The sequence below is a fragment of the Anser anser genome (genome assembly GCF_964211835.1).
Source record: "Anser anser genome assembly, contig: HAP1_SCAFFOLD_87, whole genome shotgun sequence".
Classification (NCBI taxonomy): Eukaryota; Metazoa; Chordata; class Aves; order Anseriformes; family Anatidae; genus Anser; species Anser anser.
The window spans coordinates 508,225-523,021 of record NW_028153517.1 but is presented as its reverse complement, the minus strand read 5'-3'; the positions used below and the strand labels follow the sequence as shown (position 1 = coordinate 523,021).

At 36.2% G+C, this 14,797-nt stretch overlaps 1 protein-coding gene across 1 annotated transcript in view; it reads right to left on the bottom strand.

Moving 5' to 3' along the window:
• The window catches only part of LOC310892009 (adhesion G-protein coupled receptor V1-like), a gene marked incomplete at its 5' end in the record, with an annotated part of 70,308 nt that overhangs the window by 9,285 nt on the left and 46,226 nt on the right, over positions 1–14,797 (bottom strand). The window contains 10 exons of the mRNA XM_083854198.1: positions 438–617; positions 1,611–1,710; positions 1,969–2,099; positions 6,336–6,545; positions 7,971–8,785; positions 9,641–9,822; positions 10,017–10,261; positions 11,460–11,675; positions 12,653–12,868; positions 13,815–14,424. Coding sequence (XP_083710324.1) covers positions 438–617; positions 1,611–1,710; positions 1,969–2,099; positions 6,336–6,545; positions 7,971–8,785; positions 9,641–9,822; positions 10,017–10,261; positions 11,460–11,675; positions 12,653–12,868; positions 13,815–14,424 — 2,905 coding nt within the window. The remainder of the gene's footprint in view (positions 1–437; positions 618–1,610; positions 1,711–1,968; positions 2,100–6,335; positions 6,546–7,970; positions 8,786–9,640; positions 9,823–10,016; positions 10,262–11,459; positions 11,676–12,652; positions 12,869–13,814; positions 14,425–14,797) is intronic.

Below are 14,797 nucleotides of genomic sequence, written 5' to 3'. Positions count from 1 at the left end.
GAATCAGAAATTGTCAGAGGAGACATAAATTGAATTCAATGGTCTGGACACAACTTTTTCCATGTGACATTCCTAAGGTGCTGACTTCCTGAAATTCAGAGAAAAAATATGTGGGATGTGTGTACATGTCACTTTTCTCATGTTTTTTATTTTTTCTGAAGAGACTAATGCTTTGAGACAGACTCATTAGACAAAAATATGGTAACCTTAATAGCCACCTGATTGTTACAGCTTTCAGATCCCTTGCTGTATTAATGAGGATTATGACTCTAGTAATAAGTAATATTTAGTTTCCAAGTCTGCAGAAAGAAGCTTAGAAGTTCTGAAAAAAATACCAACTGTAACAAAGATTTTTCCAAACTTTCATTATCATGGCTTTTATTTGCCTAATGATAAGCAAAACAAAACTTCCTTTCTCTTGGAGTTGTTATACAGACCTAGAGATCCAAATTCTCTGTTAATAAAAAGCTGAATTGTTTTGTTTTCTTCTGGGATTAAAACCACCCTGGATGTGGAAGCAAAATTCAAAATTCCATGTGGTTCATCACTAGCTTCTACTGTTAGAACAGCTTCATATCCTTGACTATCCAAAACAGCAGCACCTGTAGAAGAAACTCCTGCAAGAGAATCAGTGGACTGCAGTGAATGAAGTGTTATGCAACTAATATTTTTGTCTTACATTATTGTTAATATTACATTTAAATAACGTTCAGTAGCCATGCAAATACCACGAAACCAAAGCTCACTGAAGTATGTGGATGGTGTGGGACCTACACACATATATATACTTACATTCTATAACAAATAGAAACAGAAATTTTATGCATACCAAGTACAAAGTCACAAAAATGTATTAAAAAATAAGAAAACTTAACAGGCCAGTGCCAAATATCAACTTCCCTATATTTTAAAAGGAAATAAACCATTTTCCCAGGAAGTACCTCCAAAAGCTTAAAACTATATTCCACTTCACAATCATTACATCAATAAACTGATATGTTTTCCAACTATTGCTTTGATGAATAATTTTGCTCATCCCGTTGGGCCACAGTGACTCTCGGAAGTTGATAAGGCACCTCGCAGCAACACAATCCATGTCAAGTTAGTTTGGTGTTTGGACATTAATTTCAGTTTGAAAAAAGGTATTTCAGAACGGATGCAGTTTAAGGCTTCTTTTCTCACTATAATTTTAATGGCAAGAATAAAATATTCTGACCACCTTGAATTCAGGGACAGATCAGTAAGTCTGCAGCTTGACAAGATTGTTTAAAAAGATAAAAATATCTGCATGTTTCATGGCAACTCTATCCATGACATATTAGTAAACTCAGTTTGCATTAAGATTAAGGGAAGAAACAACCATTGAATTAAATAGGCAGAGTTAAATCAGGATTGAAAACCATTTAAGTGTATTTGTGGAGACACGGTGGGATTTATATATACATACATAAGGACCAAGCCTATTTCAATAAAATGTTAATGAACTTTGCGTACTTTGCACCAGCTGCAGTTTGCTCAGTCCTATACCTCCAAAATGAAATAATAAAATTAAAAATATTATATTATTAAATGGTATTTTTAAGATGTAGCTGGCTATAGTTCTGCATTACCTTCTGTTTTGATGTTGTATAGGATGACTTGGTATTCTTCTTTTTCTTCAGGAATATGGTCATCCAGCAGATCAACATACAATGTTGTATTCAACGTCCCCTATTTGTTTTAAGGGTAAATTGATTAGCCATTATTTTATAAAACACAAGTGATATCATAATGACAAGTATTTTGAACAATTTCTTTAAGAAGAGTTAAGTATCAAGAATTGTAAGCTCCCTCCAGTTTGTAAGTCAAAAAGTGAGAAATTAAATAATCAAACCAAGAAAGAAGGACTGTTGAAAAGGCACACTTTTTCTCAGATCAGTTCTAATCACACTATTTTCCTGTAGCCAACATCACTGTTTATGGACTTACCTCAGGAAAAAAAAGTATTCCAGAATAGTTTGCAAAATTTTGTTTTACATTATGTCCTACTATCTTCCACTCAACAGTAACATTTCCCAGTCCTGGAGGAGTTCTTACGATGTGGAATTGTAATTGTTCTCCTAGGAATAAAGGACAAGATGCAGTGTTTCAGGGTCTCCTCTTCTACATGTTGGTTATAAAAATGAGAGGTCAAAAACATGCATCACACAGTTAAAGTATTTTTCCTGAAAGATATTGCTATTTTTGTCAGTTTGAATTTCACAGTAGTTATATACCACATTCACTTTTAATGCTGAAAAGAAAAACCTAAACTTAAACTCTTCTAGTTTTTTTTTTCTGTTTTTAGTTCACACTTGGAAATAATTATGAACATATGAGGGAACTTGGTATAGATGAATAACTTAGAAAGGGAATGTTCATGAAAACATGCGCAAACATTAGAGCAATACAAGTCTGTAAACTGTACAAAACAGTAACTACTGTATGTACCAACAATAATAGTAGTTTTCTACAACAGTTCCCTGGAAAGAATACACATTATCTGAACATTTGCACTGTCTTGTGACTTTATTCAATGCATGCAGAAAAAAATGCTTATAATTATCTGTAAGTTCCATTTATGTGAGTTCGAACTTACAAATATGGTCACTGTTAGAAAACAAAACATTCAGAAAATGTTAATAATTTCTTATAATCTCAGAGGTAATCAGTATTGCTGGACAATGTGCATATAAAGGAAGCAAATACTATGGTATTTTGCACATTTATAACATTTAACCCCAAAGGCACTTTAATTAAAAAGAGTAGACCTCTTAGTAGGCTTTGTAAAATGTGGAAATTGTTTTATATTCACAAGTTTTTCACAAAATTTCCATTAAATATTTTAAATGTGGACATGTGAAATTAGCATGTTATATCAACATGGAATAGATCAGTAGGCAATATTTTGCAAAACATTCACAATAGAGGACAGATGGTTATTTATAATAGGTAGGTACATGGCATTCATATTTCATATGCATTTTTCAGGTCCACAGAATTTAAGTTCAACAGCACATTTTGTCCTGCATTGGCTTTCAGAGACATGGAATATGCAGAAATCTACAATTCTGAGATTTTTGAAAACAATACATGAGATTTCTTTTGCTTATTGAAGAATTAACAAAACATAAGATAATGTTATAATAACATTATGCTGCCCAACTAGTCCCTTTGATTATGCAATTTAGAGAGCAGCAACTTAGGATGCTGTCTTGCTATTCTACTGTATTACCTTACAGAATTGTACAGCATTGTACAGCTAAAACTGGCAAGAAAAATCTGAAAATTTTCTAGTTACATTTATTTTTTGTAAGGAAGAGTCAGAGATATGCATGTATATTGGCTACCAATGAAAGAGAAAGGAATTCTTAACTTCAAGAGCCCTTAATATACTTAAATAAAATTTAATATTGTAAAGAAGTAATACAAAAACTGTATACACCCATTTTCAAATACATAAATGTGCTATTCAGCCCCAACATTTCAAACTTCAGTTAAGTCTCAGAGATGTCAACATTGATGTCGACATTGATGTCGACATCTTTGGCTTAAGTTGGTCCATGTTGCTTCTAAGAAAATTAAGGAATTCAAAATTTATTGATATCACAAGGATTCCACTTCTACAGTCAAATATCTGGATGGTAGACTCCCAATTTACAGGTTCCTCTGAGGCTAAATCATTACAGTGTTTAACACTGCACTGCAATCCACTATGTTCTATTTGAGAATTTTGCATATCCATTACAAAGAAATAAAGATTTAAAAGAAAAGTGGTTTCAATGGTTTAGTACCATTGGGAAAACACACACACACACAAATAAGGCAAAGCTTATTTCAATATATCTCTATAAGTTATAATGAATTTTCATTGAAGACTGGGAAAAATGCTTTATGATATAGAAAGCTGTTCCACTATAATCCAAACACTGAGAAGAAACTTGAAGTCATTATTACAGATTCCAAGTAGTTATTTACTGATCCATGTTTCCTACCAGCTTTACCAAGATTTTTTTGGTATTCCTATCCAGAAGAAATGCTAATATGAACACTAATTGATTTCTGAAGATTGAAAGTGTTATTAGGCTAAATTCAATATTTTTTTTAATATTTAATCCTTATCCATACTTTTACATTTCTACATTGTGACTTAATAAGTGATGCATCTCTTACATAGAGAAACAAAGAGGTGGGTATTTATCGCTGTGAAGAAGGGAGCATCAGCCGCTCTCCTCTTCCTCATTACTTTAAGCTACTGCAGTGCATTTTCTTGTAATACAGTTACACAACTGTCGCAGACCCCTGTCCAATAAAAAATACTACACTTATCCTCAATAAGGTAAAAAATAACATGCACATTGTGAAAACAAAATGTATTCACTTAACAGAAAATTTTCAATAACACAATAACTGTAAAAGTAATGATATTTGGATTTATGTCTGGTAAATTTTGCTTTCGAATGAAAAAAATATTTTGACAAACTAAAATAATCTAAATGCCTTAGCTCTTTTGCTCTTTCTCTATTTCTCCCTTTTTCTCTCTCTTTTTTTTTTTAATCAAAGACACTTAGTTCACTTGTTTTGTTTCTGGCTGGAAGGCAATGAACTATTTCTTTTCACAACCTGGAAAAATAATATAATAATAACTATATATAATAATAGAACTATAGCCAAGTACTTCAGTTTCAAGCAGCCAGCATTTGGTAGCATGCTATGAATAACATTTAACCAGTTGAAAGTATTCAGGGACTTTGGGACTGAGACAGTTTGTATTAATTCCTTGTGCTCATTAACAGCTCTTCTTAGCTAATCATATCACATCTGGCTTGGCACAGAATTAACACAAACCATACCTAGATAAAAAACCAAAGGTTATGATGCCCTTTCATGTTGGGAAAACAAAACAAAAAACCTTTGGTTGAGAAAGCCATTTTTCTTCAAACAGAAAATGTAGTGCACACATTAGGGGACAAGTTCCTGTTTTGTGAACTTTCCCTGCCCATCAGTTCAAACATCAGAGAAACGTGATACTGCAATACACTGAGATTCCATCAAAGGCCACCTAAAGCAATCACCACCAGTACTATTATCATCCTATGCAAAACTGCATCAAACTGTAGATGAAACATGCCGTGTATTCTTTAAAACAATAGTAGAAATGTTTAGTACATACCAAATTATTATTGTTCTTTCTCAAATGTTTGCTTTCTCTTATAATTGCTACTTCCCAAATCATCTGCCATAAAAAAACATCAGGTTCATGGGACAGACAAAGGGAAGATGTTACCCTAGTGTTTCTGCAGGAATGTTTTCTAGAATATTTTAAATTCTTTGTAAGTCGCTGATAGATCTGATTTGCTTATGACTATTAGGTGTGTGTATGTTGGCAGTCATGAAGTGGGCTGGCAGGAGCCTCGTGCAGGCCAACAAAGAGAAGGGCAGAGTCCTGCCCCTGGCGGGGAGCAGCCCCAGGCACCAGGGCGTGCACCCTGATGGAGAGCAGCTTGACAGAAAGGGCTTGGGGTCCTGCTGGACACTGCACTGGGCAGGAGCCAGCAACATGCCTTGTTACTAAGAAGGCTGATGGCATTCTGGGCTGAATTAGGCCAAGTATCCCTAGCAGGCTGAGAGAGCTATCCTTCCCCTCTACTCTGCACTGGTGAGGCTGCACCTGGAGCACTGGGTCCAGCTCTGGGCTCCCCAGTGCAAGACAGACCTAAACGTACTGGGAAGACTCCAACAGAGGGACACCGAGGTGATCAAGGGAAGGGAAGAGAGGCTGTGAGAGCTGAGACTGCTCAGCCTGGAGAAGGGGAGGCTCAGGGGGATCTCATCAGTGTCCTTCAATACCTGAAGGGAGGGTGGAACAGGACAGAGCCAGGCTCGTGTCAGTGGTGCCCAGGGACAGGACAAGAGGCAGCGGGCACAAACTGGAGCACAAGAGGTTCCCTCTGAATATCAGACAGCACTTTTGTGCTGTGTGGGAGCACTGGCACAGGTTGCCCAGAGAGATTGTGGGGTCTCCCTCCTTGGAGATACTCAAAAGCCTGGACATGGTCCTGAGCAACCTGCTCTAGGTGGCCCTGCTTGAGGGGGAAAGGACCAGATGACCTCCAGAGGCCCCTTCCAACCTTAAGCATTCTGTGATTCTATGAATGCTTGCACGAGTTCAAAGTACATGTCAGGTATGTGGATATTCACTTCTTGCTGGTGTTCTCTGAACAGTGAAACACAATCATTGTGAGTCATTATCAACTGAAAGCACAAAGATGGAAACTGGCATTAAAATTTGAGCGTGGTCAACACAAAGAACACACCTTCACAACCAATAACAGATCTTGAGGCTGTATGGAAGCTTATAATTCCTGCCACATTGTCACTTGCCAGAATAATCACTGTGACAGTGTCAAAACTGGGCAAAATTCGACTCCCTCCTTCAGTATGGACCAGGCTGATTTCAATACTTTCATCATCCTCTGGCTCTGGATCATCTATAATGGGCAGCGTGACCATCATCTTTGTTTCACCTACAAGGAGAAGAACGTATACAACCGTGTGTCCACTTGGAAACCACCTTGTAAAAAGACTCAATCATCTCATTTTGAAAATAATTAAATACATAAAATATATTAAAATTGCATGAAACAAACTTATTTACCTTTCTGGAAGTCAGTGAATGTCATTATGAAATTTTATCTAATTACTATTGATCAGTCACATTAAGCCAATAAAACGATCACATCATTAAATATACTATGTAGAAATTAATTATATAGGAATTATTTCGGAGTGCCTAGAATTCTTTATTTTCATTACAAATTCTATGACTTTAAAATTTAACTTAGAAAAGGGGAATATCATTCTTGAAAAAAAAATAAATTGCCAGGTGCTAAGCTCTCCGATGAACCATTTACACAAGGGTGTACATTCAATATGAGTACATTTACTGAGCCAGGGAATGCATTGAAATGGGATGACATTTTGTTAGTTCCTTGCCTTTGGGACTATCAAAGAATAATAATGTAAGCAGCAAACACCGTTAATCTCTAGTCGCTATATATCCATTAAAATTTACAACACAATCCTGTTGTTCAGTGCGTGTGCATAACCCAGCTGTGTTTTATGATCATTAGAATATCAATTTACAGAATACATATGTATTTCCTGCTAGATTGTCTTTCAAAATACTTCAAAATCAGTTTTTACTAAACTTATAACTGGTAATGTAATTACATGTCAGCCTCACAATCATTGCCAGCAGCCATGCCTTACTATTCAGATGATTTATCAAGCTAGCACACTAGAATCTTTACTACGCACCTGGAAATTGCTTTCAAAATATCAGTTCGATTAACTCAGACTTTGAAAAAATAAAATACAGCATAAAATACAGCATGCTGCATGGTACTTAAGTAATGTCTGAGAGGGACTTGTTTGTCCTGTTTGCAATTCTTTTAAATATGTTCTGTTATGTTACGTTTAAATATGTTTTGTTATGTTACAATATGATCTCAGAATTTAAAGAGATGTCATGAAAAATTAGTACTGTAGTGACCGAGGGCTAACAAAAGACCACTTAGGCCTGATTCTCATTTCCATTATCCTTGCTGTAACAACTATCTTCGACTTTATTAATCCTTACTTATGTGGTAAAGGAAATCTTTATAGTGCAATATTTATACTGCAATATTTCTTTAATAAAAACCCTTAGGTATTTATTGTGCTTAGATATTTCATTGTGCTTTGCTACCACTGTGTGTGTTCTGCAAGATAATGCTACATGCTAATGAACAACCATACTCTTTTGCACGTGTATCCTTAGCATTCAGGAAAATTTAGCCTAAGAAGAAGATATCAGTTGTCAAAACATCCACAGTATCGTGTACTTGTCACGTTCTTTTTTCTTTTTCTTAGTTTTACAAAACAGAAGCCAAAACGAGAGCTTGTCTCACCTTCAGCAAACACCAGAGTCTCACCGACACCTATAAAATCCAAGTTTGGAGTAGCAGTCCCACCAATGACACGCCATTCCACTGTCACTTGTCCCAGGCTGCCTTCTGTTCTGTGTATCATTAGCTGCACGTTGGTCTGAGGACGTTCCTCTACTTCAACATACAGACCTTTCTCTGTTGCATTGGGACTTACACTGTAGATCTTAAACACTCCAAATGCGTCTCCATTCATCATTATGATAACTGTGGAGGTATTTGGCTGTCCTATGGTTGGTTGGTTTTTTGAGCTGGCTGAGACGTTCATCAGTTCTGCTTTCAAAAGGGTTATAGTGAATCTCTCATCCAGTTCTGGCAGGCTGTCAGGCAGTATGGTAACTGTTAGATTTGCAGACTCTTCCCCTTCCTGCATTATGGCCCACTGTCTTGTAACAGGTTCATAATCACTGCCAGCGATGGCTTGTGTGCTGAAGAGGGCGAATGCACTGGTAACGTTTTTCTTGTAGGTCCGGAACCCTGAAGTGTTGTTAGTTAATGGGCTGATATCTGACGTCAGCCAAAGGCAGAGAGGAATCCCTGAGGCACTGGAAAATGTAAAGGCTGAACATGCTTGTTCTTTTAGGCACTGAGCTGCACAGGAATACACAGGGTCACTTGCTGCTGACACATTCACTCTGGTCTTGGATGGTTTGTCAGGAATTCCTTGTACAGGAGGCTCGTAGTAGGCCAGGATATCCTGACCTTGCTCCACAGCAAGAGCTACAACGTCAGTCTCAGAAGTGCTGTAGAAAATCTGCAGCTGACCAAATCTTCCCTCACTAAAAGACATTATAATAAAATAAAGTTCTGTTAGTTGACAAAGGATGTCTAATATTCTACATGTTTCTGGGTTAATAATAGAAGTGAACAAAATCAACTGACCCTTTCTGAATTGCTGAAAAATTCCAAATAACACATCAAAATGCATTCCCTTTGAAACTAGTACCAGAATAACTGAGTTATCTTATTTTTTTGTGGATAGCAAGTTTGATTATTTATAGCTTAGGTAGTAGTCTGTTAAGAATGCATATTTGTAAACATTTGGTTCTAGGAGTTAACTTAGTCTTCTTCAGGACTTGGCAGCTCTCCTTACTTGCAAGGAAGAAAAAGCCGGTGACACCCAGACTTATCATCCTTCCTCTAGGATCACATGCATAAAACCTGTTTTCCTTCTCTTATTTTCATCCTGTAAGGGCTGGCCATTTTGTCCTCCTGTTCAAATCACAGGAACAGGCTACCATGCAGGTTTAAATGATTTGATGATTAAACGGACAAAATGAATAGTACACTGTGTACGCTGAGTTTACATTGCCAATGTAAACTCAGCGTATTCAATGTATACTACTGTATACAATGTATACAATGTATACTACATGTATACAAATGTATACAAATGTATACAAAGTATACAATGTATACTACAAAGTATTCAATGTATACTACGTTTAAGTAATTTATGTAATACACAGACATCTACTTCAAAAACAATGTGTTTGAAATGAAAATACATTGAGATGGCAGATCAAAGAATTGATGCACATATTTTTATGAGAGGAGCATGAAATTTGACATTATAGTGGAAACAAAAGTGAAGAATAAATAGTAATTACAAATAAAGCAAACATTATACAAACCTTCGCCTGACTGTTATGTTTGCCAGCAAATTTCTTTCTAGTGGCTCCTGAACTCGATATAAGGATTGATGAAAGAAAACTGTGCCATAAGGATTATCATTGGCAGGTATTATAATACTTGCCACGCCATCTAACCCAATAGCACCACCATTGGAGGCCTGAGTTAATTCTACACGGACAATCTCAAAGAGAAGAAAAGAAAAAGAAGTAATGCAGCTAGACAATTTGTGGTTTTTCTAACAATAATTACAAGCAAAGTATAACATGAAATTATAGCACCTTCCTGCCGGAACATTTCTTGTTTTCCATCATACATATTTCTAGAACAAGTCAAAATTAATACCATCTTCAAGGAAGATGTAAGTGCTTGACTTACTTCTTCTATTTCTGGAACATCATCAGCCAGGATTTCCAATAGTAGCATCTGAAAGGCTTCCCCAGGGGCAAAAGTAATATTGCCTGAGGCAACCTGCAAGTCCTCATCAGCAGGGTGTCCACCAATGGTAGCAACCCACTCAACAGTAACGTTACCAAGTGTCCCAGCATTGCGGATTACTGGCAGATTTATGGGTACTGATCCAGATTCAGGCTCCTCCACAGTAAATTCGGTCATCTGGAACACTGAAGTGCAGCACAAAGAGGTGTATTTCATTAACAGTAATATTTAAAATAAAAACACCATCCTAGTTACTGAATTATATATTTTATTTCACTTGATTGCATTCATTTGCACAATTAAAAAAATGTTAATCAGGTTTAAACTTCAAATTGAACTTTCAGTATCATTTTATCTGCAAATAAAATTGGCATGAAAATTCAGCCCCCACCCAAGAGTTTATTCCAACGTATCCATTGTTCAAGGCTAGCCATGATCTAAGTTTTTAGAAGACGGTCAGAAGGTAATTTTTCCCAGTGAGGAAATTTTTTATCATTTTTTATGTCACGTATGGAAAAAATGTGTCAACATATTCCATCTAAATTGTTTCAAATATAAGTCTTTCTTGTATAAAATCTTTAGTTGTTAAGAATGAAGTTAATGAATTATCCATGTGGAATTATTTACTTTTGTCAATTTCCTTTACATTTTGCTGATAAAATGGAATAACTGAAATAAAGTAGGGTACTAAAGGGAGAAAGAGTAAGTCAAATAAAATGGCTGGAAAACATACACCAGAAATACTGAAATAGAAAAAATAAATAGAAAAGATAAATTTCTAAAATGTCATTAAATTTTTGAAATTACCATTTTTTTCTCAAAACCTGTGTAATGAAACTATTTTTGGAAAGTGTCCACAATCCATTTTACTGATAATGATAGAAAGAAGAAAAACTACAATAACTAACAACCAGAACATACAAGAATGCAATTTAAGTCATATTTGTACTTTCCAATTTCCCCAGATATTTAAACCTGCTTTGCCTGATTATTTTGTAAAACAATGACACTGCACTATCTAAACAGGTTTTGGCATGTAAACTTAAGCTTCAAGCTATTGCAGAAATGCAACATTTAGAATAGATAAAAAAATACAAATTAAATTAAAATCCATCCCCATTAGGAGACTCCAAAATCCACCTTCGTCTCACAAAATCTTGATATATAAGTTGACTGAATGCTTCAATTTCGCTATATAAGGGCACCATTTGCCCTTACTTACACGTTTTAATTTAGTTTATCTTATTTTGTCCTTTACTGTGTTCATCCAGACTTCCCTTTTTGTATTCTGAAAATTTTTATTCCATTGCCCAGTAATAACTCACCCACAAATCAGCAGATTGCTACTGGACAAGAGAAAATATGCAAATAAGACTCATTTACCAAAGGATCCAAACGGGTCATCAGAAGCCTCAATGGTTATGACTGCCCTCGTCAAAGATCCAAGCAAGGCTCCTCCTGTCGTTTGATTCAGCAGCTGAACATAAAAGGACTCCTCAACTTCAGGATTGATATCATTAATTATATAAATTGGCACAGCTTTACTTGTTTCTCCTTCTAGTAAGACAACATCTGATGAGGCTACACTGTAGTCCTCACCTAGATTTGTACATGAAAAAATAACAAAACAATCAAAACACAGAAGAATATTAAGGCATTCTGGTTCATTATGAAACATCACTAATGTTTATCAGCACTAATATTTATCTGTTCTTTTTGCATTCCCTTGTGTTCATATGTTGGTGTGTTTTTTTGTGTTTTTTTTTTCTTTATCTTCATACCCAGAAAATACAATTGTTTATTTCCTAGTGCCTTTTAGATATCTGGATGGATGAAAATAAATCTCATCTTGGCCAAAACAGAGTTTACACTGTCAGTCCAAGAAGCAATTACAAAAGGTCCATTATTATCTTCCATTGAGAAGATCACACAACTGTGACATTTCTATATTTGATTTCTGATAGTTGTCTGGCTTTCCAAGAGATAAAATGAAACAGAAGTACCTTTTTCAAAGGAGATTTTACTAAAGGACATAAGGTCACTCCTTCCCTCGTGGAGCTTTTCAGGGATCACCTGAGAGCTTTACCTTTCATTTGCAAAGTAAAAGTCTTCTTGAATTGTGCTTAACATTTGTCTGTTTCACAGAGGAGTCACCAGCTCTCAATTTCCCTCCAAGAAACTCAAATAAGCCATGTATGGTAGGTTGAAATATGTACAAAGGACTAAGTACTAGCTATATATACTACTACAGGATTTTTTATTTTATTTTATTTTTTTGAGAAAGTGAGTGGCCACCAGGGAAACAAACAGCCAATTCCTTTCCTTAGTTTTCTTGCTAGATTCTTCAGTGATGATATCTCTGAGTTTTTTTAAATTTGATGTAAGGTCTCTTCTATAGGACCTGAATTCCTGTCTCCTAAGTACACTCAGTAAGTATCTCACACTTTGGTATTTTTTCTACTTGTTTTACTAGACTGCATTCAATACACACTTGCTTGCTTTGGTTGCTCGAAGCATACAGTATGCTCTTTCTGGTTTAACACAGAATGTGTATTTCTGCTATTTTGATTTCTTACCAGCTGTTGCAGTTATTGGCATAGCTTTGAATTTCACAGAAACATCTGCAAAAATTCCCCCAGTTCTGGTCACGTTAATGATTGGTCCAACATAATTTTCAGCAACTCGCACAGCTGAAGCTGAAAGCTGAAGTGTTCCAAAAGCATCATCATTGGCATTGATAATTACATGAGCTATAGTCTCACCCACTGATCCAAGACGAGGAGAATTTACAACTGAAATATAAAAAAAACCTCTTAGAGCAAGCCTGAAATGCCTCCTATATATGGCTATACTGTTCATATACATACACCTGAGTTTAGTGGATGGCCACTACTAGCTTTCAATAAAATTTTCATTTTAGATTTGGACAAAATATAACTACAAACTGCACAAGCATATTTTTGATGTTTGAATTATATTATGTCAGAAAATCCACATTCTTACTAACTTATTATTCTACCCTGCTGTGGAGCATACAAAACACCAGTTCTTTGAAGAGGTGAGGTACTAGCAAAATTACTTATTTATTTGTCCATAGGACAATAGAATTTTACACTAGCAATGATGAACTATAAGTAACCTTTCAGTTTCCCAGTAGAATTTTTTGTAGTGTTTCCCTTAAAAATCAAGATTAATGTGGGAGAGTCATGGGGGAGAGGGAAGGGAAATTAGGCATGCCAAGAAGCTCTTAAGCATAAATAAGGCTGTAATGACCTGAATTTATCTGATCGGGCAAACATCCTCTACGCTAAAAAGCCAGCATGAAGCTGCAATTCTACACCACTTAATGTTTAAAAGGCTTTTTTCGCTTTCAGTAAGTGCAACTAGCTTATTTCCTATCATTGTGCTTTACAGAAACAACAGGTGAGCAGGTATTAGCACACAAAACCAATACAGTAATACAGTTGGCCTAAAACACCTGGGATAAAGCAGATGCAGAAGGGAGAAAGAAATGTCCACCCCTGACAAAATTTTGTGGTAAAGGAAATATATGCTGACACACAGAATCTTCATACTTAATGTGAGATACTCTGACATATAACTTACAGGATTCTTAACTATACAGAGTTAGGCAGAGGTAAAATTTTACTGTAATTTCAATTGCTGCATTTTATCCTATTAAATATAAATATTAGCCTACATATTTAAGCTTTTGGTTTACATATGAAAGACACTTACTTGGCCGATCCTGTACTTTGTCGATCAAAACAGTATTGTTTAGCTCCACAAAAACAGATTCTGACCTCTCAGGATCATAATCATCCAAAATAGGCAAAGATATTGTGGCTTCGCTTTCATTGGCTGCGAAGATCACATAACCAGTAATGGGTATATAATCTTCTCCTTGTATTGCTCTAACAACATCAGGTGGAAGAAAGGGTGACTTTTCATCATCACCTAAAGTTCTGTATGTAACCACTACTGTACCAAGAAGACCACCAAGCCTTACTATTGTCAGGGAGATATTTTTTGTTTCTTCCTCAACTTTTATTGGTCTGTTTCTCTCAGAAAAGATGAACAGTCCATATGGATCATCATTAGCTAAAACTGTTAATGTTGCATTAGTGTGATTTCCAAGACGACCACCGGACACATTGATGATCAAAACTGAAAACACCTGATCCAGTTCAGGCACGTTGTCAGGAGAAACTTGTATGGTAATATTTGCTCTCACTTGGCCAACATCAAATGTTACATTCCCATATGCAGAGACCAGGTCTTCTGTAAGATCACAGACTATGACCCAATACAGAGTCACCTCAGACAGGGCCCCATGAGTTCTCACAACCTAAGTGGAAAACACAAAGATTTATGTATTTCTTTGTACTATAAGAAAGAAGAACATAAAAGTGTAAAATGGCATACAGCAAAGTCACAGAATCACAGAATATCCTGAGTTACAAAAGATCCACAGGGATTATCAGGTCCAACACCTGACTCCACACAGGACCACCCAAAATCAAATCGCATGTCTGACAGAGTAGTCCAAATGCTTCTTGAACTCTGGCAGCTCAGTGCTGTGACCACGTCCCTGGGGAGCCTGTCCCAGTGCCCGACCACCTCTGGGTGCAGAACCTTTCCCTAACCCCCAGCCTGACCCTCCCCTGTCCCAGCCCCATGCCGTTCCCTCGGGTCCTGTCGCTGTCCCCAGAGAGCAGAGC